We start from the raw sequence: 12,799 nt of genomic DNA on the forward strand, positions 1-12,799 counted from the left end.
AGTAGCCAGAAAAGGACACACGTGTGATGATGCCACAGTCATCTGGAAGCCTGGGCAGAAGAGGAAAGATACAAGAGAAAAGTAGAAATCTCTTCCCTCCCCTTCCCTCCTCTCCTCCCTCTTCCCCTTCTTCCTCCCTCCTTCCCTGCATTTTCCCCTTCCCTCCCCCCTCCTCTCCTCTCCTTCTTCTTCCTTCCTTCCTTCCTTCCTTCCTTCCTCCCTCCCTCCCTCCCTCCCTTCCTTCCTCCCTTCCTTCCTTCCTTCCTTCCTCCCTCCCTTCCTTCCTTCCTTCCTTCCCTCCCTCCCTCCCTCCCTTCCTTCCTTCCTTCCTTCCTCCCTCCCTCCCTTCCTTCCTTCCTCCCTCCCTCCCTTCCTTCCTTCCTTCCTTCCTCCCTCCCTCCCTCCCTCCCTCCCTTCCTCCCTCCCTCCCTTCCTTCCTTCCTTCCTTCCTTCCTCCCTCCCTTCCTTCCTTCCTTCCTCCCTCCCTCCCTTCCTTCCTTCCTCCCTCCCTCCCTTCCTTCCCTCCTTCCTTCCTCCCTCCCTTCCTTCCTTCCTTCCTCCCTCCCTCCCTTCCTTCCTTCCTCCCTTCCTTCCTTCCTTCCTTCCTCCCTCCCTTCCTTCCTTCCTTCCTTCCTCCCTTCCTTCCTTCCTTCCTTCCTCCCTTCCTCCCTTCCTTCCTTCCTTCCTTCCTCCCTTCCTTCCTTCCTTCCTCCCTTCCTTCCTTCCTTCCTTCCTTCCCCACAGACTAAGTCACCTTGAACTCAAGCTCCTCCTGCCTCAGCCTCCTGGATGACGAGGTTACAGGTGTGCCACTACGCTTGGCTATCAAGCTCTCTAACTCCCTTTACTCAGACCGTACGGCTTTGTGTACAGGAAATCCGAAGGACCCCACAATTGTCTGAGAACTAGTCAGTCAACTGGGACTGGTCACAGAATAAAACTGAGTACAGACAGCTCCGGTGGGCAGGCAGGCAAGATGGCTCAGTGGGTAAAGGTGCTTGCCACTAAGCCTGGCAACCTGAGTTCGATCCCTGAGACCCATGTGGTAGAAGGAGAGAGCCTGGGGTATCCTTGGACACTAAAATACATTCTTTAAATTAGCTTTCATTTTCTACAAGAGCAACAAATAATTGCAGAAGAAACTTTTTTAAAAATCCATCTACCATAAACATCAAGAAACAAAATCCTCGGGAAGCCAAATTTACAGAAGGGCTTAAGGGATTATTAACTAAAAACTAGGGAATGTCGCTGGCAGAAATTAAGCAAAATGAAAGAAGCCACATTCATTTAGCCAAGGACTGGGTCTCACTTAAACATCAGTTCTAAATGACTGCTCTGTTCAATGTCTTCCCTGCCATGGTCCCAGCAGACTCTTTTGTGGAAATTGATGGAACTGGTCTAAAACTTAACTGGAGCTGCAAAGGACCTAAAAATAGCCATGCTGTAAGATACTCTGAGAATAGAAATGTTCTAGTGAGCATTTTAAGTGGGCCCTCATACCCGGGGAGCTAAATCTTTAGCTTTACTTAATTTTAATAAATTAAATTTCAATCTTCACATACCTCTAGTGACTGGCTGTACTGGAAAACACAGACCCAGAATCTCAACAGAACTTGAGCCTGCAGCTCAGAATGCAAAGCTTGAGGGCAGTCGAGATGATTCAGTGCGCACTACTGTCTATGCTCTTAGGTTTTCTGCGCATAGGAAACAGGAGAGGAATCAAGGCTGACCTCGGGCCAACCTCCAATGCAACAAAATCAGGGTGCTGATTACCAAGCAGGGTGGGGAGGGGTTGGCTGGCTAGAGGTACCCAGAGCTTTCTGAATGAGCTCTGTCTTGTAGTTGCGGTCACACTATGCAGGAGCACATGTCTGTCATACCCCTCACATGGTTTGTGTCAATTCTGAGAACTTCACAGTGTGTAAATTCCAATTTAATTTTTCTTGAGAATAAAAAACAAAAACAAAAAATCACATAGCTGACCAACCAGGGAGGAATAGCCACAGAAACCATATACCTCCATGTAACAACATGTTGTGGATTCATTAAATATATTTTTAAAGTAACATTTTGAACAACAGTAAAATGTGTATTTTACAAAATCCATTTTATGAGTGTAAAAATGGTACATTCAGTGGCTGGAGAGATGGCTCAGTGGTTAAAAGCACTGGCTGTTCTTCCAGTGAACCTAGATAGATTCTCATCACCTATGTGGTGGCTCACAACCATCTAGAACTCCAGTTTGAGGGACTCCAACACCTGTAAGTCCAGTTCCAAAGCCCTCTCCTGGCCACTGAGGGTACTGCACACACATGCTACACATACATACACGGGTACACACTCAACATACATAAAATAAAAACTAAATCTTCAAAATATTTTTTAATGGTATACTTAGTACATCCCTGAGCTGGAAAAAAAATGATTTACTCGTTCCTAAGTCACAACTGACTTTAAAGCTAGACTATTTTGATAGTTTTTCCTACCTGGGCTACATCCCAAGTTCAAGGCTACAGCCGCCGCAGCTGCCCAGGCTTCTGGGCTGGTGCCAGCCCTCCAGGCCAGGTCTGAAACCTGCTGCTTCCACTCTGCATTCTCTTCCCTCACACACCGGTGACCAGATCTGTTCCATAAAGAGTTATGTGAGATCAAAGCCTGGTTGGGCACCGCTCGCCCTCAGCTTTCAAAGCAGTGCCAGGTTCCGCAGGCGTCTGGCACATGAGTGTCGCTGGAGCCGTTTCTCTCACTGAGACCCTGCGGTTCCTTCCAAACACTCTGGGCAGCTGGCATGGCAAACACGGCACCTCCGTGCCATGCTGCTTTCCTGCCCCAAACCCCTTCCTACCTGAGAACACCACCTCCACACTCCGTTCCTCTGCCTCTCCCAGTCAGGAACCCACAGCTTCTTGAGTTACCAAGAGAATTATTCAAAACTGGTTTATTGAGGAAGCTCAGTTCGATGGGAACATCATATAGAAGAGAACTTAATCCAAATGGGGTCCATGGCTTCTGTCCCCTCCCAACTCGAATGTTCTCCTAATACTTTTGTCTTTAGAGTGATCTCTTAGCATTTAAGGCCTGTTTGTGATCAACTTAAATGCAACCCAGAATGGGGCTGGGTCTCTGTGGTCCTGAGGCCTGGTGAGGCTAGGGTGTCTGTCTATTGATGCTAGCCTGTGCTTTGCCATCATCCAAGGCCACATTCATCCTGAAGTGGGGATCTACTCAGAGGAAGGGGGCCAGCAGCAAGGATTCCTGTCAGGGACAGAGCGTGGCTTCCCCTGCTCTTTCTATAGCTCAGGACACCCAAGTGGACCTTGGACCTCCCAGACCTACTGTCCTCTGACTATCTCCCATCCCAGTGCTCTGCCACCTGCTTTCCCATGTGCCTTGCTTTGGGATTTCCTGCGGTATGGTGGTCCCTAGATTCAAGTACCTTCTTCAGGGAAGTAGACATTCTGAAAGATGGAAAGTAGAGGGTCAATAGGAACCAGGAGGTGGCCAAAGACACACTGTTCCCTTCTTAGGGGCACTTTGGACCTACGCACTGTGCACTAGCAGGGACAGGTAGCCTGGAGAGACATCTGTATCCATGGGAGAATGGTAAGCACATAGGGGCATCCCAGGCTGCTGCCGGTGCAGTAAGAGAAGACACGCCCACTACAAAATGCTGCCATGGTGAAACAACAACCAAAAAGCAGGTTGGGAAGGACAGGGTTTATTTGGCTTACACTTCCATATCACTGTTGATCATCATTGGAAGTCAGGACAGGAACTCAAACAGGGCAGGAGGTAGGAGATGTCACAGAGCCCGTGGAGGGGTGCTGCTTACTAGCTTGCTCCTCACAGCTTGCTCAGCCTGCTTTCTTATAGAACCCAGGGCCACCAGCCCAGGGATGGCACCACACAGAGATCTGGGCTCTCCCCCAACCAATTACTAATTAAGAAGATGCCCTACAGGCTTTGCCTACAACCTCATCTTTTAGAGGCATTTTCTTAATTGATAGTCTCTCCTCTCAGATGACTTTAGCTTGTGTCAAGTTAACATAAAACTATCCAGCTCAGCCATCATAGAAAACACCACTATCTCAAGAGAAGTGAATCTATGAAAAACCCCAGAGTCAGGTTTAGAAATTGCCCGCAGGTTTGAGATTCGGTGTGGTGGAGTCTAGCTGAAGTGTGGTTGCTGAGGCGGCTGTGTTAGTCACTTTTCTTTCTGTTGCTGGGATTAAACACCACGAGCAAAAGCAACTTATGAAGAGTTTGCTTTGGCTTAGCGTTCTAGAGGGAGAGGCCATCATGATAGGGAGATAGCAGGCACCTGGAACAGGAAGTGGAGAGATCACATCTCCATCCACAAGCAGGAAGCAGAGAGAGCAATTGGCAGAGGGAGAGGCTGGGAGCCCTCAAAGCCCACCCCCACTGACGTATTTCCTCCAGCAAGGCTGCATAAGCTCCCGAACAGCTCAATCCCCTGGAGTCCGTGTGTTTGTTCACACAGTGAACCTCGGTGGCTATCCTTTCTCAAGTCACCACAGTGTCATAGACTGTGGCCTGAACAACACACATTTGTGTTGTTGGCCTCAACAAACATTTGTTTCTCAGAATTATGACATTAGGGTGCAGATTTCAACATTTGAATGTGGGGACACACTTTCATTCTACTGCAGATGGTAGTATTTAAAAAATAACACACTGGTCAAGACCAAGATGGCCAGGAGACTCTCCACCTTCCTCAAGAATGCCTGGGCAAAGGAGACAGTGCTGGTGGTATCCTTCTCCATCTGGGGTCTTGGTATAATTATGCCCATAGTCAGCCCCTACACCAAGTATGCGGGCATGGTCAACCAGGCCACACTCACATCTGCCCAGTGCCTGTGTGAGATAATGGGCATAGGCCCGTTTGCCCAGCCACCCCCTGTACCCTCAGGACCTGAGCCTGGAATGGCTGAAGAACCTGTGAATGTTCCTGCTGGTGGAAGAGGCCCACTTCCCAGTTGCGCCCCAATAAAAATGTGAAAACCAACCCCACAAAAATAAAAGTAAAAAATAAATAAATAACACATTGATTTCTACTATTTGGTAAAAGAGGCTCCTGTTGTCCAGGGAATGCTGGCCACCACAAACTGCTACATTCTGTGGAGGGACTGAGAAACTATGTTCCCCATGCGTTCAGAGGGACCGCAATGTGTTCCCTCTTTCCTATGTACTAGCAATGGCCCTTATTAAGCAGATAGGGCGCTGTTGAGCCTGAGAACAAGGTCCTGTTGACAAGAGAGAAAGTGTTCCCAGGAAAATTGGCTACTAGGGCTGTTGTTACAGCATGGCTTGTGATGAAAGAAATTGCCAAAAAGTTACATTTGCAAAGGAATGTGAATGTTTAATCCATGTAGCCAGGGAATGAAACGTTTATTGTTAAGTAATTCCCAAAGGCAATGAATGCCCTGTCCTCCCCAAGGCCGGCTCTCCTTGCCTATTAAGTGGGTCAAGAGGCATAGGAACAGATGATCCCACCTTGCAAAGTAGGACAGAGTGTGGGTATGTGGGCTTCCCCAGAGTGCAAGGCAGACAGCTGCTCTGGCATGGGCTATGTGACCAGGACAGCAGCCATCTTTGTCTGCTATATGATCACAGCAGCCTTGAGCAAGCCAGCCACTGGGGACACTGTTGGCAGAACCCCTGCCCTCGAGATGCACCATTTGGTGGAAAAGACCCAAGTTCAAGGGAAACATAAAATATTGGACAGATGAGAGGCTGGGGGAGGGGCAACCAGGAAAACCCTAACCAGCTCAGGGGGCGTCCTAACAGTAATCTTAAATCTGTGTCAAGTGTTGTTGGAACAAGAACAAGACAGGCTGTCCAGGCCTGAGAGGCAGGAAAGGATCTAGGCTGGCCCCTCAATGGTTAGTGTCAGGCCCGGGCGATGGGCAGGTGTGGGCTGAAGAAAGGTGGGTTGACACCATTTCCACTTCCTTGGGGACATCGTGGACAGACAATACAGGTCAAAACCACCAGAGAGTCTCCTAGGCCAAGTGGAGGGGCTGAAAGGAGGCACATGGTCACTGACATGTTGGCCCAGGTCCCCACAGACATAGTTACCAGCTTTAACTTGGGCCAGATGGAGGGATGCGTTAAGGCCTACACCTTTATCTCTCTACTGTCAGGCCGAAGGGGATGGTAGACCCTTGACAATCTCCTGGGGACACCTAGGAAGCCACTAAGTGCTCTGCACCTATGCAAAGCAGAGGACAGCTAGCTGGAACAGATTTTTACACACCAGACACAGATACATGGCAGCAACATTGAGGTCTGATGAAGGGTTCTGCAGCTGCCCAATTCCACCAGGAACCTTCAGACTAATGGTATCCCACCCCAAGCTGCACCTGCCACAGGGGTTTTAAGGGAAACCTTAGAAATTGTTTTAGTGGTAAGAGATAAGAACGTATGAAGTAGGAACCTTACCAGATCTCAGCACAAATACAAACATGAAATGGGTCAGAACAGGGCAGTCCGTGGGGCGGGCCAGACACTCCAGAAAAGACTGCTGTACGGTGTGGGTGTGGAGACACATCTCACAAGACGCACCGAATTAATCCCAGAAATGACAGTTTATTGAGGGTGGGGTGGGGTCGAGGGAGACCTGAGGTTCAAAGTACTGAGAGCCATCCCAGAGGCTCCACAGAGTGGGTCAGGACTGCCTGCTCTTAGCCCTTCCCAGCCCAGTGGTGCCTGCTCTACAAGGCCACTCTGTGTGACATTGTGTGACTTCCCCTCCATCCCATCAGCATGCAGTGGATTTCCTCAGGAGTTCACCACAGTGTCACAGAGACTACAGACAGGAGAGTCTGGGCCTCCCACTGAATCGTGGAAACCTACCAAGACGGAAACAGGCCCTGGTTTTGCTTAGAAATATTTTGTTTAGAAAATCTGTTTTCGCTAAAATACAGTACTCGAGCCTACCTGTCTTTGATTTCCTTTCGTGGCTTAAATGACATTTGAAATGTGACGTGGCATGTGCTGACAAAGCCTACATGTGCTTAAGGATCCCGGGGCCGAGAGAGACAGTCTGAGCACACGGGCTCAGTAGAGTCATGTCTGTCGGCTCGCGAATGGGCACCTGTCCCGTATAGGTCATGCTTTCGGCTAGGTATCGGAGACACAGCTGGCAGCACCAGCTCTCTCTCACAAAGTGTAAGAACTGCTTGGGGCGTGAACACTGTGACCAGGACCCTTCTACCACACCTGGGCCCCAAGGCCCAGTGTGTCCATTTGTGTAAATGATTTCACAATATCCCCTAAGATGCTGCTGTGTTCCAGCCATCCCTCCTGCCTTGTGCAGCGGCCCGGCAGAGCCAGGCACTGCTTGCCTGTGTGTCCCGGCTTCAATCATATCCCCAGCAAAAACCCAGAAACACTTAGAGCAGACACGACACACAACAGATTAGTATCTTTAATTGCATACGGAGCTCTTACAAACTGGTCAGGCCCGTCAGTGGAGCAAAGGACATCGGCAGTCTGCAAAAGAGGAAATGCAATCAACTCGGTATAAAAAGACACTCAGCGAGCTAGACTCGAGATGCAACTAAGGCATGTCGCTGTTGTCCTCGAGTCGCAAAATACTCAGCCCTGGCAGAAGACCCTGAATGGGACACTTACCCTTGCTGTTGGCAGTGTAGTGAACACAGAGATTTCTGGAAACCGTTTTTGTCAGGAGACAATAAAAGTCTCAGAGGGCCCCCGTATTCGTTAATCCAACAATCCCACCTTTGAGAGTCTACCCCAAGGGAGTAACTTGGCCCCTGGAGGAAAACCTGACACCATTTCTGCCGGTACACAGCACTGTCCCTCCGCCTGAGGGGAGAGTTCAGAGCCATTCAGAATAAGGTTGGTGGCACATGGGAACAGCTGTGTCATATGAGCACAATGGGTGTCCATGGGTGTGTAAGAGGCCAAGAAAGATGGGGCCAGGGCCAGGATGGAAGCATCAAAGCACTGAATTTGACCATTTCCTTTCCTCTCCCTGGTCCCTAAAACTTCCTGATGCGTGCTGCCTTGGAGAATGGGACGCTCTGGTCCAGCTGTTGGTGGCACTGGATGGGGCAAAGGGCAACAGAACGGTATCATGCATGTTACACTGCAGAGCCCTGCCACCTGACGCCCTGTCCCCAGCATGCTCTAGCCAGGCCCCAGGCTTGCCCCCTAAGTTACCCTCAGCCCACGCCAGCTCCCCCGCCTCCCTTCACTCCCTTGCAGGCGGATGCTCAGGGCGTGCTCATCCAGTAGTGGCTCTGCCCTCCGCAACAACAGGCACCTGCCTCAGGCCAACCCAAATGTACTGTCATGCAGCGTTCCTGCCTGTCACCTACTCGGCTGGGGCCAACGAGATGGGTCTTCGCTGTCTCCTCAAAGTCACTAAATGCTTTGGGATATGCAGAGAACCCCAAGGTCACCATGACACACCAGGCTGGGAAGTCACCCACACGCCAGGTCCCACTGTCAGTTACACCGATCACAGTGAAGCCTGCTTACCAGATGGGCGTCACAGAGTCTGGGGAGCAGGCACAGTACTGCCGCAACAGTCAATGCCGACAGAAAGGCCACTCCTTCGAGGAGCAACTCCTCCGTCCCCTCTCCCTGTTCGCTTCTGAGCTCAAGAAACTACAACCTTAGGACATGTACAAAGCTGCCCCTCCCTTCCCCCCGCTTCCTCAGTTTGATGCCCAGGTATCAAGGTCTCCCTCTGGAGCTGCATGGGCCTTGCATCGCATCGTTTTGGCTAGGGACTAACCATGCCCCCCCCCCCCCCCCCCACCCGCTAGAGCCAAGATGGGCTCCTCAGTAACAGATCCAAAGTGGCTGGCTCTTCCAGGTCCAAGGTGGAGGGCAAGCTTCAACCCTCTCTCATGTGCTCCAGGCTCCAAGCCACAGAGAGCTATCGAGATGGTTCTAAATACAGGGCAGCACTGCCCCATTTCCATAAACACAAGCACCAAGGTTCGGAGGGCACGGGTGGGGGGGGGGGACGACAAAGACAAAACACCATCACCAAGCCAATGCCACCAGAGCAGCAGCGTGGACCCACTGCAGCAGAGCGACCCAGCTGAGTCAGCCCAGATGGCAAAGGGAGACGGTGAAACCACACAGGGACACAGCTGGCCTGCCTGGCTCTGTCTCCAGCACCAGCCAAGGACCCTGGAGTGGGACATAGAGCAAATACAGCACCCGGTGGTCCAAGGAACCAGGGTAGGTGACATGCCCTCCCAGTGGGTCTCCAATCCTGATCGAGAAGGCCACAGAGAAACCTTCCAGGTGTCTCTTGCCTCCACAGACACCTCCCTGGTTCTCAGGTGAAGCTGCAGCTTCACCTGGGGGCCCCTCTACTGGAAGGTCCTGAGACTCAGCTCTTGGGGAGCGGTGAGCACCCTCAGTGGAACCCCCAGGGAGTCGTCCACCTGCTCATGAAGCACCACACAAGGCTACTGGGCTAACAGGGTTAACAAGAAGCAGGTGGCCATGGGCTGTGAGCCCAGCGAGCATTGAAGACTCTGGCCTAGCCAAGGTGCCTGCTTTGGAATCAGTCACTTTGTCCAATGACAGAGGAAGTCTCTGGAAGAGCCAGGTTCTAGGCTCCAGCCTCTGGACTCCCAAGAGGGGAGAAATGTATTTGGGTAGGTGCAGAGGTGGGTTTTTTTGTGGTCAAGCTAAGACCATGCAGAGGAGGGCAGAAGAACCCAGGAGAGGCACCCATCTCCCCCAAGGGGCCAAGTGGGCATGTAAACAGTTAATCTGGCGTTGAAATGTAACAGAAGTCACTGTCCAGGAGCTCGGCTGAGACTGAATATGATCTCCAGGCATCCTTCTGTGAAGAAGTCAATGTTTTGTTCCTCAGAATTGGAATGTGTGTCCATATGAGGACCAAAGCCATTGGCTGCTCTTCATCAGCTCTTCAAACTGGGGTAGCAAGAGGCCAACGCCCACTACCAAAGGTGCCCGACGCTTCCTAGAGGAACTGGCCCCCAGCCAGTCTTTAGTTCTTGGACAAAGGCTAGACATTAGGCCCAGGCACAGAGAGGGTATATGTTGGTGGGTTCCTTGGACCCCTAGAGATGGTGTGGGCGGCTGAAAGGCTGAGGTGAAAGCCACATGGCCCCTGGGTGGAAAAAGGTCTGTGGCTAGACAAGGCCACCATGGAGCCACATGAGCAGAAATGAGCAGACACCTGTGAGCCTCTCAGTGGAAATCCAGGCAGCAAATGGGGTCCCCAGGTCCCCCTCGGTCTGCTATGGTTGACGCATGGATGTTTCCTATGGCAGCTTGATGGAACTGCCCAGGGTCCCAGGTCCATGATTAACTTGATAGACGAATGCTAGATTTCCCTGATGCCATCAAAACACTGGCAGTCACAGACAGGTGTGGATGAGTTTCCTGTGGACAGGAGAGGCAGAAGGAATGTCTGTGAAGGACCAGATGTTCCCAGCAACAGCAATGGGGTATGCTGGAACACAGGCTCCCCCATAGAGGAAAGGATCCCTGGAATGCAGAGTGACTGACTACCTGGCTACCTTGCAAAGGGCCCAGATGTGGGCATGCCGGTTCAGGTAAACATCAGCCACCTTCAGAGTCAAGCTGGTTTCTTTCTAGTCAGAACTCATCAGCAAGACCAGAGTGACCAGGAAAGGAACCGCCAGGGTGCTTGTAGGGAGGGCACAGAAGCTGAATATCCACTAGCCGAGCCCACAGAGGTGGTCAGCCTAAATGGTTCCTAGGCAGGCACATGTCCAAGGGGCTGTGTTGTGATTACTAGAGAAGCTGGAATTGCAAGCAACAGAGGGGGAAACGTGCACTGAGTCGTAGGTAAAGCTAGCAAAACACACAGCAGGGTGGATGACCAATGAGGGTGGCAGGAGGCCTCCCATAGACCAGGAGGGGCATGAAAGGTGCCTGCAAACAGGACAGTGCTACCGTATTGACAATCCTTCTCAGCAACAGTCTAGCTACGTGGGTGGCCACAGGTTCCCTAAAGGTTCCGGCTGCGGGTGGGCATGGCTGGTGCCGGACTGGTCCCGTTGGAGGCAGGATGCACTGGGCAAGCTCCTGTGCCAGCTGTGGCTAGCTGGCGGCACAACATCTGCCGCTCCCGCACAGCCCTATTGGATGCAGAAGTCTTCCGGATTTGTGCACGCCGTGAGTGCCTCAGCGGAGACTTGTAGGTTCTGCGCAGCTCGGCCAGAAAGCCTTGGTAGTTGTTTCTCAAAGGGCTGTCTGGCTGCATGTGGGGAATGGCCCACTTCTCGGCCTCCCCAGTCAGTCGGGACACCAGGAAGGCCACTCTCTCGGCTTCACCTGGGAAGCGGGAAGCTTGAAAGATCATGAACCTGTCCATCTGCATCAGGAACCCCGCCAACTGGCCGGGGTCCCCGGAAAAGGGTTCAGGCAGCGAGGTGGGTGGCGTGGTCATGGGTCGGGTCCCATTGGAGGTGATGGCAGAGATAGGTGGAGTGATCTGCAGAGCGCCAGGGATGCGCGCCCGGGTGCGCAACAGAGTAAGCTCGGCCATGACGCTCTCCAGCATGTTGGTAAGATTGGCCTTCTCGGCCCTCAGCGTGGAGGCCTCGCGCCTCAGCGCAGAGTTGGTGAGGCGCAGGGAGGTCAGGGTGTCAACCACGTCATCCATCTGTGCGCTGGCACCAGGGGCAGAGGCTGGGCTTTCGTTTTTGGAGGTCTGAGGTTGCACCATGCTGGCCAAGGTTAAGCCACAGAGAGCTGGAAAACCAGTGCAAAAGGCCTTGGGTGCTGAAGCAGGTGCGCCCAAACAGAATCTAGGAGGGCAAGCCTGGGGACAAGGATCCTGTCTTGGGCGCAGTTCCTTTCTGCAGTCTTTGGAGGGTCAAGATGTGGGGCGCTGGCTGGACCTGCCCAGGCCTTGAAGGATGTTCGAGCTGGACCTGCTCAACCCTTGCAGGATGCACAGGCTGAACCTATCCAGGCCTTGCAGCATGAGCGAGTAGGACCTGCCCAGGCCTTATGAGATGAGAGGGCTGAACCTTCCCAGGCCTTGCAGGATGCATAGGCTGGACCTGCCCAGGTCTTACGGGATGTGCAGACCTGCGCTGCCCAGACTTAGCTGGATGCACCTCCGGAGCTCGGGCCGCGGGTGAAGGCGCTGCCCACGGTGGCACGGGACTACCTGCGGGAGAACAAAGGGCGCCGCACCTGGGCTGGCCCGGGCCGGGCGGCGTGTGTACCTGTAGCTCCGCCGCTCCCTCCGCTGCCAAGATGGCCCGCGGGTTGGGGCCGCGCCTTGCCTGCGCTTCACGGCGGCCGCCGGAACTGCTTCCCCAGCGGCGGCGGCGGCGGTTCCTGCGGGGCTGGAGTGGCGGGGTCGTGGCACTACGCGGTCACCGCGCGGTCTTTGTGCGGGCGCGGCCAGCGAGACAGCAGCGGGAAACCAGGCAACTGGGTCGGGGCCTGCTGGTTGCCATGGAGACCGCCCGCTCCCGGAGCGCCAGCCGAGGGAGACCTGCCTTCCGGAAGTGACGCAGCCCCGCCTCCCGGGCCATGCGCCTTTCTCAGCAGCCTATCAGCGAGGAGCGTGGCTTCTGCCCTTTGATTGTCTTGGAAAGCTTTGGTTCTTTTGGATTTCTTCCCAACTCTCCGTGGTGGTGTAATTTTTTTTTTTTAAATTTACATAAGGTTGACTTTTCTTACTGTTACTTGAATGCAATTCACATGAACTACATGGTCATAGTAGCAAATCTTGACAAAGAAGAAAACTTTTTTTTTTTTTTTGAGCCTGTCT

General features: G+C 52.6%; 1 protein-coding gene and 1 pseudogene across 1 annotated transcript; one reads left to right on the top strand and one right to left on the bottom strand.

Annotated features, from left to right (window-relative positions):
- The first annotated feature begins 4,710 nt into the window (after window positions 1–4,710).
- LOC118596889 lies at window positions 4,711–4,963 on the top strand (annotated as a pseudogene).
- Window positions 4,964–7,432: 2,469 nt separating this feature from the next.
- On the bottom strand, window positions 7,433–12,533 carry Rtl6 (retrotransposon Gag like 6). The gene has a single exon (XM_036208713.1). The coding sequence runs from the start codon at window positions 11,735–11,737 to the stop codon at window positions 11,018–11,020; it is 720 nt and encodes a 239-aa protein (XP_036064606.1). The 5' UTR covers window positions 11,738–12,533; the 3' UTR covers window positions 7,433–11,017.
- Between the last annotated feature and the right edge of the window lie 266 nt (window positions 12,534–12,799).

This window comes from Onychomys torridus, chromosome 16 (genome assembly GCF_903995425.1).
Source record: "Onychomys torridus chromosome 16, mOncTor1.1, whole genome shotgun sequence".
NCBI classification, from domain to species: domain Eukaryota; kingdom Metazoa; phylum Chordata; class Mammalia; order Rodentia; family Cricetidae; genus Onychomys; species Onychomys torridus.